The following is a 13695-nucleotide window of genomic DNA, read 5'->3' as shown; positions in this document are numbered from 1 at the left end:
AATATTACATTGTATAATTTTTCTTTGTTATCAATGATGTGGACTTGTGAAAACTGCTCATCCACTTGGAAGTTCAGTTTTATTAGCTGTACAATGAGGAAATTTTAATAGGGCATCAGCTAAACCACTGTAGAAAAGAGATTAAAATAATCCAATGGCTCAAAGAGGAAAGCAGTTTATTTGTTTCTCAGAACCATCTAGAATGTGTATGTGGACTGCTCCGTGAGCTCATCCAGGAATCCAGGCTGTCAAGTTGGATCAGTCATCTTAAAAAATTAAAGATTACTCCAGTCATTACCTTTTCCATTTGGCGAGAAGGGGTAGAATATGTCCAGGACAAGAATCTTCAAAGAGATGAATCAGAGGTTGCACCTACCCCTCCTGTTTACATTGCATTGGTCTCAACTTAGTTGTCTGGTCACATCTATCTGCAATGGAAGCTGGGAAATATAGACTATCGCGTGGCAGTCATGAGTGTAGCTAAAATTGGATTGGGGAATTCAGTTACTATAAGGAAGAAGGGGAGAAGGGATACTGATGAACTATTAGCAGTCTTTGCCACTATCATGATAGCCAACAATCTAAAAATTGTTGTAAGGAATGAAATTATACTCATAGAGTACACAAGTGCTTTTGTGGAATATACATAAGGAATCAGCGTAGTAGTTGACACATACTGAATGATCATTAAATAGTAGTTGTTGTTGCTATCATTATTATTATTATTATCATCATCATCATCTAGTACTTCTATCCTCACCTAAATGCTTGAATTCCCTCTACAGAATCATGGATAAGTGATTATTTAGCTATTCTTGAATCTCTATAGTAAAAGGAAATTTCATTGCTCTTAAGGCAGCCCTTCCATTTTCAGAAAGTTTTTACTTCTTTCCAGACATTATTTATCTTCTTACACTTTCTTTGCTTTCACCCTAATTGTGATCCCTGAGGCCCTGCAGAACAAATCGCATCCCTTTGCCATACAACAGTCCTTCTGATATTTATGGGAAGCTATTGCTTCTTCAGTGAGTTTTCTTTTTCTCTAGACTAATCATTTTTTGCTCTTCCAAAGTCCTTGACTTTGAGTCCACTCACCATCCTAGACACATTCATTCACTCATTTAACAAATACTTATTGAGTGCTGACTGTTCTATTTTATCAACGTCCACCTTAATAACTCACAAAGGGCAGTACACAGTATTCACGTTGGTCTGAGCAGAGCAAACCATCAGTCCCATCATTCAAGATATCACTCTCCCTAAGTGGGATCATATTAACTCTTGGCAGCTGTGTCATGCTATTGACATACGCTGAATGTAGCCTACTACACTTTCTGAGCCTTTTTCGTTTGTGGAGTTAATCTAGATAAACTCTACCCTCATGAACTTTTTTTAATCCAAATATAAATCATTTCCTTTATTTCTAGCTAGTTGTTAATTGTATCTTATTGTAGTCTCTCAAGAACTTTTATTCTTTCGTCCAATGTATTAATTAACCCTCACAAATTCATACCATCCAAACCCCCGATTAGTATGTAATTGAATTCTTCATCCAAGATATTGATCAAAATGTGGATGCGGTCAGGGCTGGGCAGGAGCCATTAGTAACCCTCCGAGTAATCATTTAACTGGCTACAAATGTGCATAACTGCATCATCATTTAAGAAATATTACTCTCCCTAGTTCACAAAAGTCTCAGGAAAAGTATTCCTTAAATATTTGGCTTCTGTGTTCACTGCCATGCCCTGTGAGGCCTTGACCTGCCATTCAAAGTGCTACCTGGTCTGGCTCCATTCAGCCCAACCTGACCCTTAGTGCCTCCCTGATTAGGAGAGCACGATATTTTCCTGCTGCCAGATATTTATATATTCAGATTCAGCAAATACTTACTGAGCCCTGATTATATGCCAGGCATTATACTAAGCAATTTCTCCTATAAATAGAGCATGGAAGAAATGGAATATATTTTATGAAAAAATGCATATATTCTCAAGTAAAACTATCTTATTATTTTGCTTACGTGTGAGACCACTGCACAACGTTCCTTATCTAGAAGCCACGACAAAGTACAGGACATATTTCATGTACAGCTACTCATCTTTTAGCATGAGGGATTCGAAGAAATATTTTAAATGTGATATACATTTTTCTAAGATGATGTCTTCAGTGACAAAATTCTTGCTAAATATCACATTAGACTATGAGCTTGCTTCAGGAAATCAGAAATGACTGTGCACGTTCTCTCGGAAATAATTATTCATTTGCTCTAGATAACAATCACATTTTAGAATTTAAATTATGAATCACCTGTATAGATGTTACCTTTTCCAAAGGACTTTCTACTCGAGGAATGCTGATCATTGGCATCTGTGCCAGATTATCCATGTGTATATGCTCATTTTCTGGTTGTCTTCCTTTGAAATTATTTACCACACACACGACCTAAAATTTCAGAAAAAAATTACAGTTTAAAGCAAAGCCAAGGTCCCTATGACCGTGACCCTTTTGAGTAGCTTAATAAATCTAATCATAATAATAAATGATTAAAATTACTTAAATATTACATGCATATAACTTTAAATCCAGATTTATCTTACATAAATTTGAATAGTTACTCCAGTGCAAATGTGTTCAAGAAAATTCAACAATTAATATGTAGCTCAGTTAATAATGACAATTTTATTATTCTAAAATTTCCATTAAATTAGGTTATAGTCAATGCTCAAATCAATCCAAAAATAGCATCATATCCTTATAAAAATTCAAAGCAAGTTAACTTTTCCCTAATATGGCGAACCTACAGCTTAATTTGAATGCTAATTATTTCCTATTGCTTCAAGATCGTAACATTCATAATAAACCTTCTACAATTGGCACTCCCTAATTTAGCAGCATCCCTTTAATTAACCTGGTTTATTGTCTATTATTGTAGCCCATATATGCTTGTTATTTTTCCAACAATAGCTTACTGGGATACTACTGAAAGAGAAGACCTTTTACGAAAAAGGAATTGACCCTTGTTTCAACTGATTATATCTCATAGGTGACATAATTTGAATTAAACCAGAGGTTGTCATACTCTAGTGTGCATAAAAATAAGGCTCTGGCACTGTTAAAAATGCACATTCCTAAGTCCTTCCCTAAAGACTGATTTTGTAGGTGAAGGGTGAGGCCTAGGAACTGACACTTTTAAAATGCGTTCCAGAAGATCCTGATGCAGGTGGATCATCTTTAAGAAAATGGTGAAGTAAACAACACAGGAAAATTACTTGCTATTATTTGCTTATACTAACTAGGGGGTAAGTATGCTTGAGCCTTCTTTTTCTGGGTTTTATATTCTATTATCATATCAAAAGACAGAACTCAGGGGCCGGCCCCATGGCTTAGCGGTTAAGTGCCCGCGCTCCGCTACTGGCGGCCCGGGTTCGGATCCCGGGTGTGCACCGAGGCACCGCTTCTCTGGCCATGGTGAGGCCACGTCCCACATACAGCAACTAGAAGGATGTGCAACTATGACATACAACTATCTACTGGGGCTTTGGGGGAAAAAAAAAGGAGGAGGATTGGCAATAGATGTTAGCTCAGAGCCGGTCTTCCTCAGCAAAAAGAGGAGGATTAGCATGGATGTTAGCTCAGGGCTGATCTTCCTCACCAAAAAAAAACAAAAAAAACAAAAAAACAGAACTCATTTGCAGTTAATACCTAACATTCACTTTTTAAATAAATGCTTAATATATAATTACACATTTACACAAATGCTCCATTGGAAAGCCTTTTCTTTGGTAGGGCTCATTACTGAATATTTTCAAAGGCCAATTAGATCTTGGTTAGTCTCCAGTTTTTAACAAAATTTACAAATCTACAAAATAATAACACATACCGTGTGGCTTTATCTCCAAAAAAAATATTTCCTTGCAAATTGTTATATATTTATTATCCTTCCACTTCCTTGAGGAATTATAGATCAGAAGCGTAGATAAAAGCCTGATAATTTGATACCTTAACTTTATCACTGACATCAAGATCTTTAAAAGTAAGGGATTCTAACAGCTTGGAGACAGGTACTTGATAAACCAACTATCAAATGATGACCCTACAGAGGACTAACAGATAGTGATTGCCCTAGAGCAAGGGGCAGCAAATTTTGTCTGTAAAGGGCAGATAAGAAATATTTTTGGCTTTGCAGGCATACAATCTCTACAGCAGCTACTCAACTCTGACTCTTGGTGTGAAAGCAGCCACAGACAATTCATAAAAGAATAGGCATGTCAGTGTCCCAATATAACTTTTTTTACAAGGGCTGTAGTTTTCCAACTGATCGCTGCCTGGAGTACACAGGATAAAATCAAGAATTTTAGCTAACAACAACAAAACCAACAAGCAGTTTCACACCCGCTTCATGAAATATACACATACATGTCCCTTTTCATTAATATTATAAATTAATGGAAAATTGGAGAGATGAAAAAAATTACTACAAATTCTTCTGAAGAACACTTTGTTGAAATGAAATAACTGTTATTTATTATGACTATGTTATAACATGTGTAACTCACGAGATGAAGGAAAGTTCATTTAGAGTTAATATGTCCTTCTGAAATTAGTATAATTGTTTTTTATATTATTCAGGTGTGGAGAACTCTTTGAAAGGTTGTATCAACTATCTCTTTGCCCTCATTGAGGGTCAGAACACCACCATCGAAACAGCTGAGAATTGACATGTGAAATATTTAAATGCCTGACACATAGTAGATATTCATTAAATGGCATCTATTAGCATAATGATTATTCATCAGCTGTTATTATTTAAATTATAAGGAAGGAAATTACCAAATCTTTCTTAGAATGGTATTCAAATATTTAATAAGTCTTGTCTGCTAACATTCAGTATGGAATTGATTTCCTATTAGTAAAATGCTCATAGAAAAAAGCAAGAGACCTGGTTTTGGATCCTGAGGCTGTATGTTCTTGGACAGTACTCTGGGTCTCAGTTTTCTCAATTCAAAAGTGAAGAGGTTGCAACAGATCACCAAGTTAGCTCCATTTCTTTGGTAGGCAAAGGTATGATAAATTCAACAAATGTTCAACATGAAATCCAACTTCCGCCCATCTCCTAACCCCACTGCAAAACCTGATCTTTTTCCAGACCCCTCACGGAAAGGCAACATCCCCGCACCCCCACTCCCCTAACGCAGTTACACAAGGCTGAAAACAGGCATTTATCCTTTATACCTCCTGTATTCAACCAGTCATTCAATTTGTCCAATTTTCCTCCCTAAATTTTTTTGTGTGTGTGTGAGGAAGATCAGCCCTGAGCTAACATCCATGCTAATCCTCCTCTTTTTGCTGAGGAAGACCGGCTCTGAGCTAACATCTATTGCCAATCCTCCTCCTTTTTTTTTGGTCCCCCAAAGCCCCAGTAGATAGTTGTATGTCATAGTTGCACATCCTTCTAGTTGCTGTATGTGGGATGCGGCCTCAGCATGGCTGGAGAAGTGGTGCGACGGTGCACACCCAGGATCCGAACCTGTGCCACCAGCGCGCACTTAACCGCTAAGCCGTGGGGCCAGCCCCCACCTCCCTAAATATTTTGATTTCTTATATCTGCTTTGTTCTATCTACACCATCAACACCAAAGACTAAGCAATCACCACCACTCGCCTGGATTCCTGCATAGCTTTCTAAAGTCTCCCTAAATCCAATCTTGACCCCCTCCAATCCATTTTGTGCAATGATGTGAGAATGATCTTTCTGGAATGCAAACTGGATCATGTGATCCTTCTTAAAACCATTTCGTGGCCTGGCTTCCCATTTCTCTTACAGTGTAAACTCTGGCCCACCTCTGCGGTCTTCCTTCTCGCAGTTTTCCAAACAGCTTCAGTTCTCCTTCACGTCCTTCTGTTTGGAATACTCATTTTCACTGTCTTTGGACACCATATCTTACCCATTTGTGGTATCTCAGCTCAGTATCACTTCCTCACCAGACTTCCTTGACCCTAGGTTTTTGTTTGTTTGTTTGCTCACATGGAACTGTGATTCTTTTCATCAAAGCGCCCTATCTCTGTATGAAATTATACATCCGTTAAAGTAATACTTTGGTTGATGTGAGTCTCTTCCAAGGTTGTGAGCTCCATGAAAGCAGAGACACTGTCTCTTTTTTGCTCACTGTTGTATTCTCAGTGACACAGTAATTGAATAGATTAGTGAATGAGCATGCATTCAGGCCAAAAATTCTCAACTTCTCTGATTTAAAGTGACTTTCCTTTGAAACATTCTGTTTTTACATTAGTAGCTTTCATGTGTATAATTCTACCCTCTCCTACAAAAATGACATTAATAAGTCACCACTACACATGTTTTTGTTTTCTTTTTCCAGTAGTGACAATAAATTAATCTGATCCATTTGTGATCATTTTTCCCTCTTCCCTTGGGGTAAATAAAACATCTTTGCTGTATGCGGTTAAGCGCACAGGCTTTGAGGTCACACAGACTGGGGCCTTAATCCTAAGCTGTCTTATTTACTTACTTTGTGAGCCTGGGCAAGCTAGTTACTATAACTAGACCTGTTTCTTTCATCTGCAAAATGAGGACACTAATAACTACATCTTTATGTCTTATTGTGAAGATTATTTGAGTTAATATAGTAAAGAGTACTTGAATAACTCACTGTTATTACTATGATATGTTATTATGATATATATTAGATGATATATGTTTTTACACATAATAACATGACAGGGTATTGCTGTGGCTCAGTAAACTTGAATATTTCACCTGACACTGTAAAATACATCTTTTTTGGAAGTGCTTTGAGGCAAACATTTGTATAAAAATATTATTCAACCTACAAGTATTGTTCAACTAGTATTTGTGTTTTCCTAAGCATAAGGATTCTGTTTTCTAACATTAAAGAAAATGCACATGGGATAAGAGTGACAGACTTAGTATAGAATGTGATTCCTTGTTAGTTGTAACAGGATAGACTGTGAGTGCAGTGGAAATTCAGGAAAAAAGGGGGAACCAGGTAATCATGGAACCTTCCTGGGGAAGCTGGGGCTTATCTGAGAAAATCTCAAGTGCCTGAAAAAGGATTTGAATACAGTCGTCAAAGGTGAGGATCATGATACCCAGAGCCTTCTCTGTACCACACTCGACTGCACTTATTATAGATGTGATTTCACTTAACCTTCAAAAGAGCTCTGGGAAGTAAATAAAATAGTTCATTCATTCATTCATCAAATATTTCCTGAGAACCTCCTATGTACCAGAGCCTGTACCGGGTACTGGGAATATGAGGTGAAGAAAACAAATAAAATGTTCTCCATAAGGAGTTTATAGTCTAGTGGCTTGACAGCAAAAAAAACAAAAACAAAAATATTATATGTGGTATATTAAAAGTTGAAACATACTTTGGAAAAAAGTAAATAGGGAATGAGGAAGAAGTCCTTGGGGGCAGGGTAGCCATTTTAAATATGGTTCAGGGAAGCCTCATTATTTGAGGAATAATGAGGGGCTAAGTGACTTGTTCAAGGTCACATATCAAGCAAGTAGCAAAAGTAGGGTTCAGCTGAGCCATCAGTTTGTCTGATTCCCACACCCCTGTTTTGCTCTCTAAAATATACAGAGAAAAGGACATTTCACCCTGAGGCATATGTGTAGGCTGGACAGAGCCTGTTTGTGAGAGAGGAAGAAAACTGACTGGATTCAAAGTACGGGGTTTCCACTGCAAAGAGGGAAGCATAAACTCAGCTAGGAAGAGTGCAGACAGATTACTGGGGATCCCAGAAGTCCAATGGAAGCGCCTGGATTTTTTTTTTTTTTAGGTGAAGAAGATCGGCCCTGAGCTAACATCTGCCAATCCTCCTCTTTTTTTGCTGAGGAAGACTGGCCGTGGGCTAACATCCATGCCCATCTTCCTCCACTTTATATGGGACGCCGCCACAGCATGGCATGTGGTGCATCGATGTGCACCCGGGATCCGCACCGGTGAATCCCGGGCTGCCGCAGTGGAGCACGCGCACTTAACTGCTTGCGCCACCGGGCTGGCCCCAGAAGCGCCTGGATTTAGTGCAGCAGGAAAGAGGCTTTTGTTTTTGGTTTTTGTTTGGTCATTAGCAATGAATTATGTTATGACGTGTACACAAGCAGAATGGGAGGTCTCTGGAGGAGAGTCTGAAGTGAGGAGGCAGCTAGGAACCTATAGATATAATAAAAGTAAGAAGCGTTGATTTCTAAATTGAGAGGTTATCATCAGAATGGCAAAGAAAAAAGGCATGGAAGAAATATTGTTATAGTGGAAACGAGCTGGGAATAGATGAATCATCAGGTGTGGGGGATGAACGAGGAGAATGAGTCAAAGGCAAATGCCAGACACTGGGTGACTGGGGGCTGTGGATGCCTTTACCCGAGACGCAGAGGCTTGGAGTAGGTTAGTGTTCATTTTATTTAGGAATCATCTTAGAGTTCTGCACACACTGCAAGATAATTGGAAACACCCCAGGATATTGCCAGCCAGAGCTGTAGTCGCTGCTCAAAATAAATGTTCTACTTAGTTGCCCAAATGGGAAACCCAGGAATCATCATAGATTGCTCCCTCTCCTTCGCCTCCATCATCTCCAGTGTCCCATCAAGCTCCAAACCATTCCCCTGCCTAAATACCTCCCGGATATGGATATCCTCCCTTCTCTCTGTGCCCACTGAGGCCCAATTTGTGCCATCTTGTTTCCCTGGCTCTGCATAACTTGTCTCCTCTGTCCTCACCTGGAGTTATACCTTCACAGCACAAATTGTATTAGAGTAAAAGGGACTGAAAGGAAACAAACTATCATTTATGGAACTTCTTTCAGTCATTCATGGGGCTACTCATTGAACATACACTATTTTGTTTAACCTTTATAAATCCTCATAAGCTTTAAGGAGGCTGTTATTAGCCTCATTTAAAGAGGAAGAACCTGAGGCTCAGAAAGGTTAGATAAATTGCTTAACAGCATGAATTAAGCACATAGAGAAGCTGAGATTCAACCAGCTTCAACTCACTTGAACCCTAGATTTTTTAAAAAGCCTAGATTATTCTAACATACAAGGCCATTTGGGATATTCCTCCTGTGTGCTTTTCCATTCCCCACCTCTTGTCACTCATGCTAGATGACTGGTACCATTCTAGGATGCCACGTTCTCTCATGCACATGCTGTGTCCTGGGCCTAGAATATACCAAAGACTCCATATGAGTTTATTTTATGAAGCATTTCATAGCCCCTGTGTGCTATGCTCTTTGTCCCTTCTTCCTTATACCCAGCCTAGACCTACCTGCTTTCCAAATTTTTCAAGTTTATGTGTCTCTTCCCCTTTCTGATTGCCCCTAATCCCAACATAGTTGTTCTCTTAAGTATACAAATCTCTATCATTACATTTAACCCTGTATAAAGCTCTTTGCGCCTATCTTGTCCCACCCAACTGTGATCTATTTAAGTACATGGACTGTATCTTTTTCACATATTTATTCCCAGCACCAAGCACAGTGCCTGGATTATAATAGGGGCTCAGTAAATGTTTATTTTATGAAGAAAGAGAGGGAGGGAATGTTTGAGGGAATAACCTATTACTGTCTGACCCCCAAACCAGACTGTAACTCCCATAGGATCATGTTTATCTGAGCCTCCCTGCATCCCCAGTTCTTGGCACAGAGCCTGGTACCTGTAGGCACTCACACTCAGGAACAGTTGTGAATGAATGCATAAATGCTTATTTAGTTATTATATAGCTAAAGCATTATTTTACATGACCTTATCATAAGGTCTTTTTCCTGGGTGTGTGGAAATGTTTGAAGGACCATTATGGAATGTTCTGAATATGTGCAGTTGGAGGGTCTTGAGCCCAAGGAGGATCCATAGTCCAACTCATCATTCACCACATGGTTCTCAGATGAGGATGTGACTGGGAGGACACTACGGTTCTAGATTTGGCCTTGCAAGGTGTTAAAATGTTCACTGGAGTAAAGGAAAGGTGGCAACAGCCACAGGAAGAGAAGCAGAAAGCCTGATGAGATGCCAGTGGAGATATCCTGGACCCATGGAACTGAAACGCAGTTACATCTGACACTCGTGCTTTTAAATTTTGACTTTTAGAATGCTCTTTGCCTTGTTTATGATTATTTTCTTAGGATTTATGTAAGGCATTTTTGTTTTGTTTTGTTTTAAATGTCTCAACACGTTTCAACTGTGGTGAGTGAAAGCAAGGAAAAGGTTTTGGCCCAAGCCTGGGCCCCATTTTCATAAGGCTGTAGAATATCTCTGGGAGAGAGAAAGGGAATGATATGAGGGAAAAAAGCAGCACGGAGCGTAGACCAGGGATGAGGGTGTAGAGCAGGGATGAGGGCAGAGTCACCACTTTACCACAGGAGGTTCCGGAGGAAATAACTGATTTAAAATGCCTGGTACATAAACTGTGCTCAAATCTTTGGTAGCTGGAAAGGTTCATATAAGTTTTTGCTTACTGGTTATGAACTAGTGAAAGGAGGTTGCAGAAGGAAAGTGAAGCCTGAGAAGCAATTGAAATGTAATCAAAATGTAAATAAAATGTTTCTTATATTCTAGTATGTCCAGGCAAAAACAGGTTTTGATTTACAGTCTACACTTAGTCCATCTGGGTAAAATGTTATATATCCATACTTACAATGGACTGAGTAACTCTAAATCCAGACAAAAATATATTTTCCAACAACCAAAACCTATAGAAATATTCCAAGGAGATTTTATAATAGGAATAGAGATGGCATGCTTACTTCATTAGAAGTCACTACATATGCTCTTCACTACTTGATTTTGTGGCAAAATCTAATTTCAGATGGTATTGGCTTGGAAACTACCCACCAATTTTTAGTTATTGATGTGAACCAGTTCATCTCACACGTGAGGTCTACCTGTTAGGGAGCACTATGACTGGGTGGCTCCCGGAGAGTTCTGTGCTGAGGCACTAGGGTACTTTGAGATGCTCTAGATACTTCAGGATGCAAAGTGCCCTGAGGAAAGTTTAAAAATAGCCAAGCAACCCAGTCTTAAAATCTATCCGTGGAGGCCTAAGTGTTTTTAGTCCTGTTCCGTTTTATATGAAAATATTTTGTTCATTTTTAAAAATAGAATTTACATTTTTTTCCATCCCTAAACCTGACTTTAGGCAGAACAAATGAGGGAGGAGAAAAAAATGAATGACTTAAAATATATGTATATTATCATTTGATATACCACATGTAGATAAACCCAGTGATTCACACTTGTATTTTCTTACAGAGGTTATACAAGTTAATTTAAAATTCAATGATATCCAAATAAATTTGTACTTACCAGAAATACTGCTATAGATATTCCAACCAGAAACCCTGCTATCACGTCTGACCAATGATTTCGATATTCTGCTACTCTGTTGAGTCCAGTAAGAAAGGCCAAACACATTAAGCCCAAGCATAGAACGGGCTTAGCAAGTCTTGTTCCTTTGGCTTTGATTGTGTTGGTAATGTACATCTGAAATAACAAACAAAAAACATGACTTTTCATGAAGGTATTTCCTTGCTATATACCTTATATATGTATATGTACACATATATATTTATAGACATATGTATGTTTTATACGGTTCAATAATTAACTATATTTTATGAATTTTTTGAAGGAAGTTTCTTAGGAGTAGAATTTAAGCATAGTGATTATTTAACTTTGCTTGCCTGGTATTTACTAATGGCTAATTCTTATGCAATATTAATCATCTAGGAACGCTGAGCACAGACATCCCAAGTGACTATTTTTTTTAACTTTTAATCTACCTATTCCTGTTTCATATGAATTTACATTTTAGATCAATACTGTTAGAAGGAGAAAACTGATAAAGGAGTGTTTTTAATGTTTACATTTTTGTATGCCATATTGAGAGGATGCATACTTGATAAAATCACAACTTGTGAATATAGCTATAAAACATAAAATGTAGTAGATTTTCACTAAATAGACATTATTTTAAAAAAGGAATTTAAGGTTCAATGCAGTGCCAAGGTTTGCTTTTATGTTGTTACCTGAAATTGTGAGATTAACTAAATTTTATCAGCCAAAATTAGGACAACAAAAACACTTAATTACAAAGGAGAATTGTCAGCTCAAAACAAAACAAAACAATAAATAGATATCTACATTTTTAAAATCTTCACAGATGCTAATGAAGAACATATGGTGTCAATCAATTGCACTGAAGGAAATGTCTTTAAATTGTGAGCCACTATGCTCAAGAATAACCCGGTCCTTCCCCAATATGATTTATTCTATAGCTCAATTGCTTATAGTTTAAACCATGTGTTACTATATAAGCAAATCTGTTGACTGCAAGGGAAATGTGTCAGTTGTTATTTCAAGTCATTAGTAAAGTAATTATAAAAGAGATGGCTTTGACAGTACAAGTTTTTATGGTATTAATGTCAGTATCTGATACTGATAATATAACTCTGAAAAATACTTAGAAATGCATACAACCACTTGCCTATTGTCCTGAGCTGAAAAAAAATACATGTGCCTAAGAATTAAACCAAAACCAGTGCCTAAATTTTTAGTTCATAGTAGCCATTTTAGAGTGCTATGAAATTGAGTGATTATCTTCTCTGTTTTTCGTTTTTTTTTTTTTTTCTGGGCAAAGTTTGCAGCCCTGTTAGCTGCCAAAAGAGGCTGTATGAATATTTAAACAGCCTATGTGACACAAGCCTTCTATCTAGCCAAGTTCTAGCCCTTTGCAATCTATCTCAGATCTCAATACTCTACGGGAAAAAAAAAAAAACTGGATTGTCTCCATCTCGGGCCTTGACCTTCGGAGCTACATCTATGTATTCTAAGCCTGTGCTGGGAAGAGCTGAATAATTTCAGTTATGGAAGATAAGTATACATGAGAGGGAAAGAGAAAGAGAAAATGATGCTTTTGCCATTCTCAGAGAATGTGTTAAAGAGTTCTGCCCACACGAATAACAAGGCAAGGATATCACACCACTCCTGGTTTCCAGTGACGCATCTAATAGAGTAATTCCTTATTTGATGAGTGCATATGAATAGGGAGTGAAATTTGGGCTGCTTGTGAGAGTTTCTTTAACACAGTTAAAGGCTGATTAATGATACCTTACCTTTGCATTTCTTTACATCTGTCAGAACTCTAAAGATAGCCTATCCTTATTAAGACAATATAAATGTGGAATGATAACTGAGTAATATTAATACTGTTAATATTCATTATAGTTGTGATTTAATGAGTGATCACTGTTCAAGGCAACATTCTAAGCATTTTACCTTAATTATCTTATTAAATCCTAAAAATAACCATATAAGTCAGATATCATCATTACTTTCATTTTATAGACTTCATAAGCTTTATTGAATCAAGATACAGCTAATTATGAAGAATACACAACTTGACTATTGGGGGTGGCTGTTGAGAAAGGAGAGATGTAAATGGGGGAAAGCACTTAGGCACCTCAATCTTCCTTTCTTCTTTTTTCATTAATTTCTTACCTGGAGGAAATGGCCAATGGACCCAAGCTGAGTATCAGTGAATGCAAGAGAGTTGAAATTAAAAATGGGAGAAAGAAGGCCATCATGGTAGTATCATAGGGGTGAGGCCATATCTATACTTTGCTATTAGGGAGGAGTAGGAAGTACTGCAAATGTGATCCG

General features: G+C 37.8%; 1 protein-coding gene across 2 annotated transcripts in view; it reads right to left on the bottom strand.

The window, feature by feature from the left end:
- The window catches only part of PLPPR5 (phospholipid phosphatase related 5), a 110180-nt gene that overhangs the window by 22393 nt on the left and 74092 nt on the right, over positions 1–13695 (bottom strand). The window contains exons 4-5 of one of the 2 annotated variants that reach the window (XM_004420794.3): positions 11341–11517; positions 2308–2442 (exon numbers count right to left, since the gene is read on the bottom strand). In XM_004420794.3, coding sequence (XP_004420851.1) covers positions 2308–2442; positions 11341–11517 — 312 coding nt within the window. The remainder of the gene's footprint in view (positions 1–2307; positions 2443–11340; positions 11518–13695) is intronic. The other variant, XM_004420795.2, reaches the window with a different exon arrangement.

The sequence above is a fragment of the Ceratotherium simum genome, chromosome 2 (assembly GCF_057802395.1).
Source record: "Ceratotherium simum simum isolate JZ-2026a chromosome 2, ASM5780239v1, whole genome shotgun sequence".
Classification (NCBI taxonomy): domain Eukaryota; kingdom Metazoa; phylum Chordata; class Mammalia; order Perissodactyla; family Rhinocerotidae; genus Ceratotherium; species Ceratotherium simum.
The sequence above is the reverse complement of the archived record's forward strand: the minus strand, read 5'-3'. Positions and strand labels throughout refer to the sequence as shown.